The sequence below is a fragment of the Chenopodium album genome, chromosome 13 (assembly GCF_948465745.1).
Source record: "Chenopodium album chromosome 13, dcCheAlbu1.1, whole genome shotgun sequence".
NCBI lineage: Eukaryota > Viridiplantae > Streptophyta > Magnoliopsida > Caryophyllales > Amaranthaceae > Chenopodium > Chenopodium album.
This window is the reverse complement of record NC_137846.1, coordinates 15,778,591-15,794,578: the sequence shown is the minus strand read 5'-3', so window position 1 is coordinate 15,794,578 and position 15,988 is coordinate 15,778,591. Positions and strand designations below refer to the sequence as shown.

Below are 15,988 nucleotides of genomic sequence, written 5' to 3'. Positions count from 1 at the left end.
ATGGTGGAGATGAATTTGTTCGTTTTCCAATTTTTTAGCGAATTTGACAAAGAGAAGGCTATTGAAGGATCACCATGGTTCTTTGATGGGAAACTTTTGGTGCTAAAGGAGATTAAGGGCGATGAAGAACCATCGGAAGTCGAATTCCGTCATGCCCCAATGTGGATACGATTGCTAGACGTCCCTTTCAATAAGCGCAATAAGAAGGTGATGACAGATATTGGTGACTTTCTGGGTACCTTCTTAGAGATGGATGATGCTGACCCCTTAGGATGGGGGGAGTTCATGCGCATAAAAGTGATGATTAACATTGAAAAACCACTTCGGCTTGGATTATTCCTGGCTACTGGCGCATCCTCGTCAAAGTGGATTGCTCTTAAATATGAACGTCTGGCAGATTTTTGTTACTTTTGTGGAAAAATGGATCATACTGAGGTCGGTTGTTCTGCTAAAGATAAAGCAAGAGAAGCAAGTGCAGAGATTGTATACCAGTATGGCCCGTGGTTATGTGCACTCAGAGGAAACAACCTCGCAAACCAGACGCAGAGATTGAGAGGGAGAGAAGATGGAGGGACGGTTTGCACTCAATGAAGAAGGTTCGTACCCCCACCTATTATGATCATGATGCAGTGAAGTTAGGCCCTCCGGGTGTCGCTCGAAAATTAACCTTTCCACCTTCTAGACCTAAGGAAGCTGCCTTAGTGAAAGTAGTTGATGAAGCTAGCTCTAAAACTGTGCTCAGAATAAAGAGTCTTGCCGAAAATAATGGTGAGGGGGGAATAAAGAAGATGAGGGGGGTGATGATGTGAGTCAGGAGACAAATTTGTTTGGTGCTGAGGGTATAAAGGAGGCTAATGATGACATTATTGAGATGGAACATGACTTACCTAGGGACTGTTCGGAGGTAGGGAATGGCAGAATGAGGGTGAAGAAGGGGAGAGTTGACCGAAGGGAAATAAGCAGAAGTGTGATTGAAGGAGAGAATGCTAGTGGGATTCTCTCTCGTAAAAGGGGTGTTGTTGAGAATGCCAATGATTCCTTCTCTTCATTGAAAATGTCTGAAGCCGCCAAAAAACAAAAACTCTCATCAAACATTTTAGCCTGAGACGGGGTAAATCAAGTAAGGGGTGTTGGTTTAAACCACCCCCTGAAGAACAATGAAACTTTTGTGTTGGAATTGCAGAGGGGCGGACAATCCTCGTGCAATTCGTGCTCTCCGTTTTTGAACATTTGTCCGGATATTATTTTTCTGTCTGAGACTATGATTAGCAGGAATAAATCAGAAAATTTAAAAAGAAGATATGGTTCTGAAAAGGCTGTTGGTGTTGATAGTAAGGGCAAGTCGGGAGGTTTATGTATATTTTGGAGGGAGGAAGTGGATTTTTCCTTAGTGTCGTACTCGGATCATCATATCTGTGGCGATATTAAGGAGATAGGTGGAAGAGTTTGGAGATATTGGTGTGTATGGGTGGCCAGACAAGTCTTTGAAGGCTAATACTTGGGCTCTTATGCGGGAGCTTTATCTTGACTCGGCTTTTCCGGTGGTTTTTAGAGGGGATTTTAATGAAATTCTTAGCCTGGATGAGAAGTCGGGTGGAGCTATACGGGAACAAAGGGCGATGGATGCTTTTCGAGCGGTCCTTGATGAATGTAGTTTGCGAGATCTTGGTCACGATGGCTCTTGGGTTACATGGGAACGTGGTAACACTCCGGACTCTATTGTGCGTGAAAGATTGGACATATTTGTTTGTTGCACTCGATGGTCGTCTTGGTTCAAGGATGCTCATGTCTCTCATTTGAACAAACATAAATCTGATCATGTTGCTATCATGCTTGATACGGAAGCAAAGTTGAAGAAGAAAAAGCCGAAAAATAAGAGAAAATTCAGGTTTGAGACCTGCTGGATGCTTGCGGATAGGCTAGAGGAAATTATTAAAAAAATCATGGCTCAATTCTAATCACTTGAATATGGAAGAAAAGCTCATGTCAGTAGCCAAGGACTTGACAGCATGGAGTAAAGATAGCTTTGATAATTTGGGGCAGAAAATTGCAGACACGGAGGAGGCATTGCGGGCTGCTCAAAATTTTGGTAGTTCTCTTCCAAATTTTGCAGAATGTAGTAGACTGGAAGCCTTGTTAGATGAACTCCATGAGAAAAATGAAGCTTACTGGTACCTTCGATCGAGAGTGTCAGAAATTAAGGACGGAGACCGGAACACCAAATATTTTCACCATAAGGCAGCTCAGAGAAAAATTAAGAACTACATTAAAGGGTTAACGGAATCTGATGGAGTCTGGAAATCCGCGGAGGAAATTGAAAAAATCATTCTCTCCTTTTATGGTTCTCTTTTTGCTAGAGGTGATATGGACGACTCAGTTTTGGAGGATGTTCTCGGTTGCATTCCCACTATGGTGACTGAAGGTATGAACTTGTCTTTATGCCGCCCTTTTTCTAAAGATGAAATATTTACTGCTCTTTCTCAAATGGGTCCTTGCAAAGCTCCGGGGCCGGATGGTTTACATGCAATTTTTTATCAAAAATATTGGCACATAGTTGGTGATGATGTTACTATTTTTGTTAATAATGCTATCTCTGGTAGAATTTCTCTTTGTGAAGTAAACCGTACCAATGTGGCCCTTAATCCCAAAGTTAAAGATCCCACTTGTATTTCACAATTTCGCCCGATTTCTCTTCGCAATGTTTTATATAAGCTGGCCTCTAAGTCAGTTGCAAATAGACTAAAACCCTTCCTACAAAGTATGGTGACCGAAAATCAGAGTGCTTTTGTTCCTAAGAGACTAATTACTGATAATGCTCTTTATTGCTCTAGAACTCTTTCATACCATGAAAAAGAAGTCCAAAGGTCGTCGGCGTTCGATTGCTATGAAGCTTGACATGAGTAAAGCTTATGATCGGGTTGAATGGGATTTTTTGAGGAGATTGTTGATTAAATTGGGTTTTGCCGGAGCTTTGGTGGATACTATCATGACTTTTGTATCAACAGTGCAGTATTCTTTCATCATCAATGGAGTTCAATCTGATGTTTTTAAGCCTTCGAGGGGACTTCGTCAAGGTGATCCTATCTCCCCGTATTTTTTTATTCTAGTTGCTGATGTGCTTTCTAGAATGCTTCAGGTGGCATCGGAGAAAAAATTGATTCATGGTGTGCGGGCTAGTAGGAACGGTCCGGAGATTACTCATTTGTTTTTTGCAGATGATAGTCTTTTGTTTACTAGAGCTACTCGACAGGAATGTTCGATCATTGTTGATATTCTCAACAAATATGAAGCAACTTCTGGGCAAAAAATTAATTTGGAAAAGTCTGAGGTCTCTTTTTGTATAGGTGTTCCTTTACCATCACGAATCACTTATAGCTCTATTCTTGGTATGGAAATGGTCGATAACCATGTTAAATACCATGGTTTTCCAACTATTGTGGGGAGATCGAAGAAAGCAGTTTCTGCTTGTGTTAAGGATCGGGTATTGAAGAAAATTCAAGGGTGGAAAGAAAAGCTTTTGTCAAGAGCCGAGAAAGAGGTTCTACTCAAATCTGTTATCCAAGCAATTCCAACTTATCTCATGGGGGTTTACAAATTTCCCGTGGGGTTAATTGAAGATCTTCATGGAACGATGGCTCGGTTTTGGTGGGGCTCAAATGACAAAGGGAGGAAGATACACTGGAGAAGGTGGGATACTTTATGCCAACCCAAGTTTCTAGGGGGTTTGGGTTTCCGAGACTTGGGGGTATTCAACGATGCTTTGTTGGGGAAGCAGCTTTGGCGGCTTGCAACAAACAAGAACTCCCTTGCTAGTAGAGTTCTTAAGGCCAAGTATTATCCTCGGTCAACTATTTTTGAGGCTGCCCTTGGCCCTGTTTCTAGCATTTCCTAGCGAAGCCTATGGAGTTCGAAAGCCCTTGTTAAGGAGGGTATGCTTTAGAGAGTTGGAAATGGTCTTAACATTAATGTTTGGACGGATCCCTGGCTTATCGATGACACAAGTAGGTTTGCAACGACTGAAATAGAGAAGAGGCGTGGTCCCTTGTGGTCGAGCTCATTGATGCTAGTGGTAAGTGCTGGAACTTTGAGATGATTGAAAACATTTTTAATGATCGTGATAAGAAAGTGATTTATGCAATTCCTATTAGTGATCGTCTCCCTAGTGACACTCTTACGTGGGCATGGTCAAGGAATGGATGCTATGAGGTAAGGTCTGCATACCTCCTTGGGAAATCTTGTTGTCTTGATAATTTTGAGCAATATTGGGTTGAACTTTGGAAGGCAAAAGTAACTCCTAAGGTGCGCTATTTTCTCTGGAGATGCTGCTCTAATTCGCTGCCTACCCGTGGTATGCTCGAATATAGACATCTAATTGATGATCCTACTTGTCCGTGTTGTGGTGCTGAGGTTGAAACTATTGCTTATGATGTCATCAACTGCCCAAGTGCGAAGCAGTGTTGGATTAGGAGTGGTCGTGAGGAGGCACTCAAGTATGGAAATAATGACTCTTTCAGGGAAATTGTTTTGCTTTGGAAGAAAGATTTTTCTGATGAGATGTTTCAGAAATGTCTCTTTCTCACTTAGTTCATCTGGTTTAGGCGGAATAGGTGGGTTTCTGAGAATACTTGGGAACTTGATGATTTGCTTATTCAAAGACACAGTAGGTTGGTTGCAGACTTTGGTGAATTTATGGAGAAGATCTATGGGGGAATTGTCCAGCCTGAAGCTCCTGGCTGAATGATTTGGTCCCCCCCCTTTCATCTGGTGCTTTGAATATCAATGTAGATGCCTCAATTAGTGAAGATGGTTGGGTTGGTCTAGGGGTGGTTACACGTGACTACAGGGGCCAGGTTCAACTTGCTGCTGTTCGCAGAATCAAAGCGAGATGGGACCCTTTCATTGCCGAATGTAAAGTTGCACTATTTGGCATTAAGTTGGCTGAAGAGTATGGTTTCAATGATGTTATAATAGAGTCTGATTCTTTGCTCTTAGTCTCAAAGCTCAGGAAACGTTCTTTCTCCTTCTCTGCGACTAACAACATCCTTGAGGATATTGCTTTGGTTAGCTCTTGTTTTCTTCCATTATGTGGTCTCATGTTAAACGTGACGAAAACTTTGTTACCCATCATATAGCTAGGTTAGTGCCGTTGAATAATGATCAACAATGGGTAAATCATGTTCCTTGTGAGATTTCCCCGTATGTACTTTCGGATATTTTTGCTATGAGTTAATGCACTAACCGCTTTCTTCAAAAAAGATGAACAAAAAATGTATTTGGGTTCACCATGCATCCGCGCACCCGAGTGTGTATAACAATATCTCATCATACCCAGAAAATTTAAAAGCATGAAGTCGATTTTATTTTGAGAGGATTAAGCCTTGAAGAGTGAGTAACAATGTAACACCAATACCAACTAGGTCTATCATATTTTTTTGGTTTTTAGAGAGGCACAAAGATGGATGATGAGAATCAATATTAGAATCTCCTAAAATTGGGTCAATTCCCTCACTCTTTCACCAAAGAAGTAAAAATAAAAGAGAAATGGAGGGAGGCAATAGAAAACGTGAAAAAAGGAAAAAAAAAATGTCTCATTAAAAGCCACTTTCATGAGTCGATGTTGGCAAGTTTGGCCAACCATCAGAATCACATTATTCACATATGATATGTTTTAACAACTTTTTTTTTTTTTTTAATAAGACATACAAAAAGAGGATTTTATTAGGTAATTTTTCACACATTTTTCTATAAAGAAAATGTATTAAGTCTTTTTTTTTTTTTAGGAAATGTATAAAGTTGATATTTTTTTAATTAGCAATAGGTGTAAATTATATAAAATTAATATTTGGAAACTACTATAATAATACATATTGAGACGATTCTAACAAATACTTATACGAATATATTTAATCTTATATATAGACTACAGAGCATAAATATTGATCAAAATTATATATATAAATAGTGCTAAAATCAAATTGGACACTAAAAAAAACACAGGACTAAAGGGAGCACAAAAGAGAGATATTTGCATTCCTGGTGGACATCCATCCTCAAAATTGTGCATGGGGTACATACTTATACACATAATCCCAAACTACCAACTAAGCCAAGTGTTAGGCTTTTAGACATACACGTGCATACCCTTATCTCACTGTCCAACCTTCTAAATTCCCACAGCCAATAGGACCTCTTTATTCTGAATTTCTGATTATTATTACCAAAAAAAAAAAAAAACAGATTTTTGCAAGAATCATCTTTCTTTCTGTCTTGCAGAAACTATGAATGTTAAAACAAAATTTTGAGGCACAACCAAAAAAAAAAAAAAAAAAAAAAAACAAAAAAAAACCCAGATGACGATATACACAACTGAACTATTCCCTAATTGCCTTCCCTATATTACAGAGCTCAGAGTACCTTCTTTGCATTCATATCATCATAATTGTCCAATTACCTGCAAAAAGAGCATTCCAAATGAGATTTACTACAGAAATATACCAAAAATTCGAGCATATTCTGTCGAAACTCGACCGACATTTTCGCAACCATTTGATCTCAAAGAGACACAGTTGCTAAAATCAATCAAGAAGTCATATAAAGCAGGAAACTATAATGAGGCTTTCTATTTTCTTCAGAGCATGGTGAGCAGGGGTTATCAGCCTGATTTAGTCCTCAGTACAAAGCTCATTAAAGGGTTTTTCAACAGCAAAGAGGTTGATAAAGCAATAGAGGTGATGAATATATTGGAATCGAAAGGCGAGCCGGATTTATTTGCATATAATGCTATGATCAGTGGTTTCTGCAAGGTAAATAGGATTGAAGATGCTAATAACCTGCTTAATAGAATGAAGGCTAAAGGATATTCACCTGATATAGTCACTTACAATATCATGATAGGTAGTCTTTGTAGCAGGGGGAAGCTTGATTTGGCCTCGAGAGTGTTGGAAAAGTTATTGAAAGATGATTGTCAACCAACTGTTGTTACCTACACTATATTGATAGAAGCTACTCTTAATGAAGGTGGGACTGATGAAGCAATGAAGGTATTCAATGATATGTTAGCGAGAGGGCTCGTACCCGACATGTATGTCTACAACACCATGATTAGAGGGATGTGCAAAGAAGGGTCAGTGGATCAAGCATTTGCTTTTATTCGGAACTTACCCTCCCAAGGTTCTCATCCAGATGTAATCTCATACAACATCCTGTTACGGGCGTTACTAGACCGAGGGAAATGGGAACAAGGGGAGCAATTGGTGAGAGAGATGCTATCTCGAGGATCTGAGCCTAATGTTGTCACTTATAGCATACTGATTGGTGCATTATGTCGTGCGAGCAAGGTGGAGGAGGCTCTAACAATGCTGAAGGTTATGATGGAAAAAGGACTAAAACCTGATAACTATAGCTATGATCCTCTGATTTCAACATTTTGTAAAGAGGGGAAATTGGATTTGGCGATTGGCGTTTTAGATCTCATGATTTCTAATGGCTGCTTGCCTGATATTGTCAATTATAACACTGTTTTGGCAGCTTTGTGCAAGAATGGGAAGGCCGATCTAGCTCTAGAGATTTTTGATAAGCTTGGTGAGGTGGGTTGTGATCCAGACGCAAGCTCCTACAACTGTTTGATAAGTGCATTATGGAACGTTGGGGATCGAACAAGGGCTATGAAAGTGGTAGAAGATATGTTTAAGAACGGGGTTGATCCTGATGAGATTACTTACAATGCCCTTCTATCCTGTCTTTGCAGAGATGGGATGGTCGATGAGGCTATGAAATTACTAAGGGACATGGAGAACTTTGGTACTAAACCAACAGTTATTAGCTACAATATGGTCCTACTTGGTCTTTGCAAAGAACGTAGGCTGACAGATGCTGTTGAATTGTTGGGACGGATGGTTGAAAAGGGTTGTCAGCCAAATGAAACAACTTATATTTTATTGATTGAAGGGGTAGGATTCGCAGGGTGGCGTGACGAGGCTATGGAATTGGCAAACACTCTAATGGAAATGGATGCAGTTTCCGCTGAATCTTTCAAACGCTTGAGTAAGGCCTTTCCTGTTCTTTCTACACAGAAAGAACTTGTAGCCTCTGGAATATGAAAGTATTCCAACAACAAAAGTGATATGTGATATTATGTCAATATGTCTAACTATATAAGCCACTGTATATAAACAGCTCTTCTTAAAAGCCCAAAATTCTATACATGTTTAATGATGGCAACTACAAGCTTGTCATTACGCTATCATATACCAGAAATATTTCAGCAAAAGTGTAAATATTTCACTTTCTACTTTTACCACATGTACTGCCCTGTAAATTATGTTTAAAAATTTGAAGTCACAAGTTTAAGTGTATTTGATTTCTTTAATCATGTAGATAGAAATGAAGTAACTTTAAAGTAGTCTTAAGTTGCTCACTAGATTATAGACAATACAAATTCTATATGATATTTTGCTCAAGCTAATTGTCAAGGTAGTATTAAAAAAAAACGGTCGAGTATTTAAAATCCAATACAAGATGTACAACAGTACAATTGTATTTGATTTTTTACTCATGCTAATTGTAATCCTTCTCATTATTTTAAAATTGTTAAATATAGCGTGTCCAATACTGAAGTATGCGCACATATATAAAAAAAAGTAATGTAGCAGCTTTAAAGTATTACTAACCAAGCAGAGCTTGAGTTTCCAAGCTAGAAAATTCAAACTTGGACAGCAATTATAATTACTCTGTCTAACCAAGTAAAGCTGAACCAAATTCGAGTTCATCTCAGCTTGTTATCAGCCCCATGTTTAAGATATGTTAGTGATAAGGAAGGTCCGGACTAGGAGACGTACCCGGACTAGGGGCCAGGTCAAGGCAAAAGGTAAATGAGTACCAGAAATCCCTAACAAAGATCACATTGTCAGTAGTAGTCATGTAGAGATTCCTAATCCTATTTTGATAATTAGAATGCAAGTAGCACTTGTTTTCCTCTTTTTTTTTTTCTACATCCATGGCAGACAGAAAAAAAGATTATAGTGGCACTGCATCAGTGACTTAAAACTACCTATCCTCCAAGTTATTTGGCTCATCTTCTAAAACATAATTTACAGAAAGATGTCGGAATATGCAGAAAATATGTTTTGCAACTAATAAGAAATAAACTTTGCAGTAAAATAAGCCATAGACCCATTAGCGGTAAATGTTCATCAGATAAACATCAATGTTTTGCATATTGTAACAGAAAGGAAGTTGAGTGAGAAATAAAATTGACATGCCCAACTTACAAAAATCAGCTGCGTGAAGATTGCCTGGCACAAATTCAAGATTGCTTTATACTCATTCTCGATCCAGGAGATAAAAGATAACAGATGCTCAACTGGCACCAAAATCAAGAAATTAGACAAAGATGAAATGCTATATAGTTTTGAAAAACCATTATACATTTCTAAGGTCCAACATTATGAAAGGACAAACATTCAGATAAACAGATAAGTGAAAGCCAGCCATGAGTAGACCACATTATCAGTCAAAGTTCCTCTCCATTACAGAAGTTTTATCACATGGAGCGACTGGCTCTAAAAAGTGAGAGAAAATGCAGTGATGAACCAAAAGTATCTACAGCTATGTTTTTTTAACAGCATATACCAGTCCAAAAATAATATAACACATTACCGGCATCATATTATAGCCAAGAAAAAAAAAATAGGCAAAGACACCCATGCTCATATGCATCATAGGATAAAGGGAAGGAGAAGGGAAACAGACAAACAGAAAGCGGAAAGCAGATAATCATAAGCAGACAACATTGTAAGTCAAAGTTCTTAACATTCTCTTCATTCTGTCTTTCGCATAAAGCTCTATTTCATGGAGTAACTGGCTTTAAAGAGATGAAAGAAAGTGCGTTTGTCAACAAATAAATTTGAAGTTGCTTCCACAACATATGACAGTCTAGTTTATCAATTCGTCAGACAATGCTTCCTATAGGATGTTACCAGCATCATGGGCTCATAGCATAGCTAAGAATCAACCAATTAAAGAAAAGACACTCATGCTTACTGCTTACCTACATCATAAAGTATGAATTAATTAAATATCATGTGCCTTCATAAAAGCAATGAGTTTTTACATGAAAACCACAAATTGCAAAAGGTAATAACCATGAAAACTAATCCTACATAAGGCAAAGAAAATTCTAAATAGTATAAGCAGCATGAACTTTATGTGCTTTTTGCCTTGATCAAGTCCAAATTCAGTTTCATAATATTTTTGGTAAAAGAAAGAATTCAAGTACATTATTAAAAAAAAAAAAAAAGTGGTAAAGCAGAGAAAATATGATGCAGAAGGGGTCATACTCGGAGTGTTGAAGAAGTCAAAATTTGCGTTTCAATTCAGCTTAACACCTTCTCTTAGAATTCCCCATTCAACTAGCTTAGAAGACAGTTTATGAGCTTCTTCAATCATACCATAAGCAGCTACTCCTCTAATTAAATTGGTGTAAACAGTTTCATCTGGCTTGATCTGGTTGGAGATCATGATTTCTAGAACTTGTATAGCAATATCCAGCTTCTTATTTCTGCACAATTCCGGAATAATAAACCTGTAAAACCTGTTTTGAATCTTGTGGTTTCTTCTATTCATCTCCCTTAATACCTCCATACACTCATCATGTTTATCTGCCCGGCAAAAGCCCCAGACTAGACAACGATGAGTTATATCATCTGGAACAATTCCCTTATCGATCATTTCATTGTACACCTGCATTGCTTTCTCCATAGAACCGTTCTTAGCCAAACCATCCATGACAATGTTATAAGTAATCAAGCCAGGAGAGCAATTTCTATCACTTAAAAGCCTAACAATGCAAAGAGCCTCATCCAACATTCCTTCTTTGCAGATGGCTGCTAATAGGGTATTGTATGTGATTATATCTGGGGAAAGGTTTTTGCTAACCATTTGATCAAGAAAATCTATGGCACGATCCAGGAGCCCATGCTTACACAAACCATTGATTAAGATATTATATGTAACAACTCTTGGACGATGAGAAGTTTGATTCATGATTGACAAAATGTCATCCGCTTCAGCCCAATAACCATGGCTACATATAGCATGAAGTATAGTGTTGTAAGTCACAGAATTTGGCTCCAAACCATGAGAAACTAGACTATGCATCACCAAAGCCATTTCTTTGAAATTTCCTTTTTTACTACTAGAGTTTATCAGTGAATTGTAGGTAACTAGATCAGGATAACAGCCTTCAACAGCAAAATCATTCAACACCCCAAGAGCTCTAACTAACCCACAATGTTGCATAACTAAATCTAGCAAGATTGTATATGTGATAGTATAAGGAGGACACCCCTTTCTAAGTTGGTCCTTCCAAAATGAAATAGCCTGATCAAACTTGCCCCTATCAAAGAAACTCCTGATGATTGTGTTATACGTGATTGCATCTGGTAAGCAACCACTTAAGCTCATATCGTCTAAGTACTCAATGGCAGAGTTCAATTCTCCACGCTTGCACAATCCCCCAATCAACATGTTGTATGTGATAACATCCGGAACACCACCAGACATTACCACAATTTGCAAGACCTTTGCTGCTTTCTCAACCTGGTTTTGTTTAATGAGACCGCGTATCAAATTAATACAAGAAGGGAAGTAAGGAATTTGACTTTGACGGGCCATGACCTCTACCAACCTAGTTGCTTCAAATAGCTTTCCAAAGCTGCAGTATTTTTGAAGAATATAATTGTTTTTAAGCTCACTGTTCTCAACAAAGGGTCCTTCTAATGATGAAACAGGCTTCTTTAAACTAATTTGTGTAGCATTCTTCTGTGCACCAGTCGTATGTCTCTGTTGTCTAATCTCATCGACATCATTAATGCAGACATTACCATGCTGAGCTCGGCAGTTTAACCAAAAGTTATCTCTCCTAGAACAAAATCTAGGACTTCGTAACCAAAATTGACATGCATGGCTATATTTTAAGAGAGAAGCTAATTCAGACTGACATGGTTTCACATTAGTACAATGGACAAAACTAGAAGTAGTGTCCTTTCTGTTATGACATAAATCCACTCTTTGTAAACAAGGAATCTCAACTGTAGAGTGCTGAGAAGTAGCTGCAGGCACCATCCTTAACTTCAATACTCAACAGTGTTGCTGACATTCATTCTATAGAAGCACTCTGTCTCATGATAGATTCCAGTATCCCTATCAATAGATAATAGTGTTCTCCAATCATCCAGCAATCCTCAACTCTTAAAAAACCTGCAACAAGGTCAAGAACAGTGAACACATAGCTAAAATTTTAGAACTCAAAGAACGTACTCCGTGTCTAACTTTTAGATACAAATTAAGGAAAAAAACTTGAAAAATCTTTAGAAATAAATCCATCAATGTTGAAATAAGAAAACTCAAGCTTAGTTTTCTATCTAGGTGTATAACCTTAGCCTAAGATTCCCATACCATAGAAAATTGGTATAGAATGTTAAGAAAAGAACAGCAATGCCAACAAGCAAATCGGAAGAAATCTGGCAATTTCCACCACATGTACATAATTCATTCCATACACAAAGCATCAAGCAAGCACATACATGGAAAGTAAGGATCCATGACCAATTTGTAGATTAATTAATTCCATATACTGACTCAAGTGTGCAGCATAAACTATTCCCCTCCCCTCTCCATAAAAGAAAAAAAAAATTTAAAAAAAAAAAAATAACAATAAAAAACCCTCATGACTCAGTATGATTACTTTATCACATCAAAATAATACCATTGATTAGTTCCATCCTACTCATTGCCCAATGACAGGTAATGCCAATGGGCTACTTTCTAATAAGTTTCACTGCTCCTCACTCTCAAGATGAGGCCTCAAAACTTCTTTTTCCTCTGAATTTTTTACATTAAAGTGGTTATAATTAATTTCAGCATGTATACTTTACCAAACACATTCAAGCTCCTAAAGTATACATGTCATTCATCACCATCAAGAGGTCTCCTAAGCAAACTACTCAAAACAAACCACTTGGCTTTGCCTGATTGCCACACCTTTCTAGGGGGTCTACCAAGACATCTCCACCAAATATTATTCATTCACAACCAAGAAGATCACCAGCAACACAAATATCCAAACTCAAAAAATTACTTAATAATATCCACACAGTTACACGGCAACAGACTTATATAGTCCAACTTCATTTCAAATCACAATAAATCATACATAAAACTTACTACTCCGCCACGGTTGATGCCAAATACGAAATATAATTACAACTAATAAAAGTGGCACTAGAAGTAGGTGTGCGTGTGTCATGACATAAAAATGTACTTCAGATTCACATTCAACTAGTGTATTCACAACGAAAATTATCATCATCGTTGTTAATATGTAAAAAAACAAACTAGTTTGCTTCATGGGCAGCACATAGGTCATCCAAGTACCGCATGGGACACAAAACTTGAACATGTGTTTATTTGGAAAATCATGGACGTCAAAGTAACCTTGATTCTCACAACTCTAAAAACAAAGAAAAACCTCCTAATAACCTGAAATATCAAAAATTCACCCACAAAAGCATCTAATTACCCAAAGTTTATAATAAACATTTGAGGGTAAATGCCACAAAATGAAAATATCCAACTTTTGCAAAGAAATTATCAAGACAGTCTTTCTAAAATATAAAACAAACCCAACTCAAAACACAATTAAGATAATTAATTAACACAATTCTTTGGATAAACCCAACCTTTTTTTTCTCCCTCCAATCCAATACCTAAACAACTTAGCCAAATAAAATTGAAACAATATTATAAATCATTCTAAATTATAAGGCAAAAAAATATCATATACTTAACGAAACTAATAACAAAACATTAAACTTCACTGTACAATACCAAGGTTATAGTAATTAAATTTACAAAGTGTCAATACTATTAATGTGAGAAATGGGCGTTAAAGGACTGAAAATTTTCCCAAATACGAAGTAAATTATTTTGACGGGCAATACAAAGTAAATTAGTGTAGGATGAAGAACTCCCTCAATTTCAGTTTGTAATAGCGGTGGAAAGGTGTTAAAGTGGTAAGAAAAAAAAACAAGGAATTGAGGTGGCTTACCGGAAAGTAGTAGCGGTGGACGGTGACGTTCGTGGCGAGCTGCACAAGAACCAAACGGTGGGAGTACTATGAAGTAGAGACTAGAAAGAGGAAACAAACAATTTGGGGGAGTTTAATTTGTTACACCTATTAAATACTAGAAAATACAAGTTTATGGAGTTAACGGTCCTTAAACTTTGATATTTGTAGCATTTTACTCCCTCGACTTTCAAATGAGGTAAAATGATTCTTTAACCATCGATGACTCACTTTTCAGGTACAAATTAACTGACTAAGCATAGTTTAGGGAGCTTGGTACACATGTGGCAACAAATTTAATGATTTTAAATGCAAAGTTTAGAGTCTTTCAGCTGATAAGTTGGCATTAATTCATGGTTACTAAATACAACCTTTATCTACTTAGCACACCCCACTAAAAACCCAAATTTACCCTCACTCTCAAACTCACTCTCATTTCTTTTGTTCTCCTCTCTTTCAACCAAAAAACCTAAAATTTTCAATCAAAAAATTCATTCAATACCGAATTAAATCAATTTAATAACTTGTGATACTATTATTTAAACGAAATTTGTCGCTTGATCTTCCCTTTAAATTGTTTGTTGTTGTTGTAAGTAATCTTCGCAATCTCTCATATTTTTGTTGCTCCATTTTACAAATTAATTTAGTGTTTAATTTCGATTTTTTTTCGCTTGAAGATGATGAATTTTGGGGTTTTTGTATACTCTTTATATTTGTGGGTGTTTAATCTTTGTTGGAATCGAATTTTCATTCAATTGAAAAATCGAATTGGGATTGGGTAGTATTAGATGAATTGGGTAATGCAATTTCAACTATTTTGTGTAACGGGTATGAAATGGATTTGACTGTTTTGTATGGTTGGGCTAAAATAGAGTAATTTAATTTGTATAAATGTGATGTAATAGTAGTAGCTGCTTTGTATAACGTGGTTGTAATCTGTTCACTATTTCTTGTAGTAGATATGAAACAAGTGTTGTTAGTTCATATGGGTCATTTGAAATTGTTATACTATTGCATTGAGTTCCCAATTTTAAGTGTTTTGAATGCCCTGAAATTGTTTAATGCATCCTGTGCTTCTTGTTCCTTTTGCTAACAAAGTCATGTAGCCTACACTTACAACCTACACCGCAAGCTGCCCGCGACCAGGTGAGTGTTGTCGCAGCCTGCTTGCGGCCTGCTGCTGCTCACTTGGTCATGGAGCAGAGTGCCCCGCAACCATCCTGCGGCTGACCTCGAGAGGCCGCAATCCCCTGTGAACCCTGTAAAGTTTGATTATTAGCATGAATCTATATACATATATACTAGTAAATCAACTGCTTGAATTAATGAGACTGGAAGAATCATACAACTTTATTCACATATGTATATATATATACACACACACTAGTAAATAACCTTGATTCTTGCTTTTGGCTCTGAAGTCTTGGGTCCCTGGAAGGGATATGCCTTGTTTTACAAAGAATATAATCCTTTCCACCATAGTGCATTAATTTATGTAAGTTTGATTATTAGCATGCATAATCATATCAAGTAGCTATCTTCCTACTAGTGCATGTACAACAAGAATTGTTCAATATTTATGAAATTTAGTATATTATTTTGTTCAATACATACAAAATAGAGTATACTATTCTATTCAATGTGTACAAAATAAAATATACTATGTTGTTCAATGTGTACGAAATTGAGTATACTATTATGTTCAATATGTGCGTAATATAGGCATTAGTTTTGTTCAATTTGGCCGAAATAGACCAGTCTGTTTCACTCGTTTAGCAAGAAGTGTACTCGAAAATAATAACAAAAAACGAAAAATTTACATCAATTCTGAGATCTTCTAGGTGAAAATTGCCATCCATTGCA

The 15,988-nt window shown here is 37.2% G+C and overlaps 4 protein-coding genes across 4 annotated transcripts; 3 read left to right on the top strand and 1 right to left on the bottom strand.

The window, feature by feature from the left end:
• LOC145575292 (uncharacterized) lies at positions 1-591 on the top strand. Its single transcript, XM_081633179.1, has one exon. The coding sequence runs from the start codon at positions 1-3 to the stop codon at positions 589-591; it is 591 nt and encodes a 196-aa protein (XP_081489305.1).
• Positions 592-4,089: 3,498 nt separating this feature from the next.
• LOC145575291 (uncharacterized) lies at positions 4,090-5,132 on the top strand. The gene is made up of 2 exons (XM_081633178.1): positions 4,090-4,567; positions 4,786-5,132. The coding sequence occupies exons 1-2, from the start codon at positions 4,090-4,092 to the stop codon at positions 5,130-5,132; spliced, it is 825 nt and encodes a 274-aa protein (XP_081489304.1).
• A 1,096-nt stretch (positions 5,133-6,228) lies between these two features.
• Positions 6,229-8,354, top strand: LOC145574641 (uncharacterized). The gene has a single exon (XM_081632478.1). The coding sequence runs from the start codon at positions 6,351-6,353 to the stop codon at positions 8,097-8,099; it is 1,749 nt and encodes a 582-aa protein (XP_081488604.1). The 5' UTR covers positions 6,229-6,350; the 3' UTR covers positions 8,100-8,354.
• Positions 8,355-10,308: 1,954 nt separating this feature from the next.
• On the bottom strand, positions 10,309-14,224 carry LOC145576399 (uncharacterized). The gene is made up of 2 exons (XM_081634168.1): positions 14,108-14,224; positions 10,309-12,258 (listed from the first exon to the last, which is right to left on the bottom strand). Exon 2 carries the CDS (start codon positions 12,121-12,123, stop codon positions 10,369-10,371), a length of 1,755 nt encoding a protein of 584 aa, XP_081490294.1. The 5' UTR covers positions 12,124-12,258; positions 14,108-14,224; the 3' UTR covers positions 10,309-10,368.
• Positions 14,225-15,988: the final 1,764 nt, after the last annotated feature.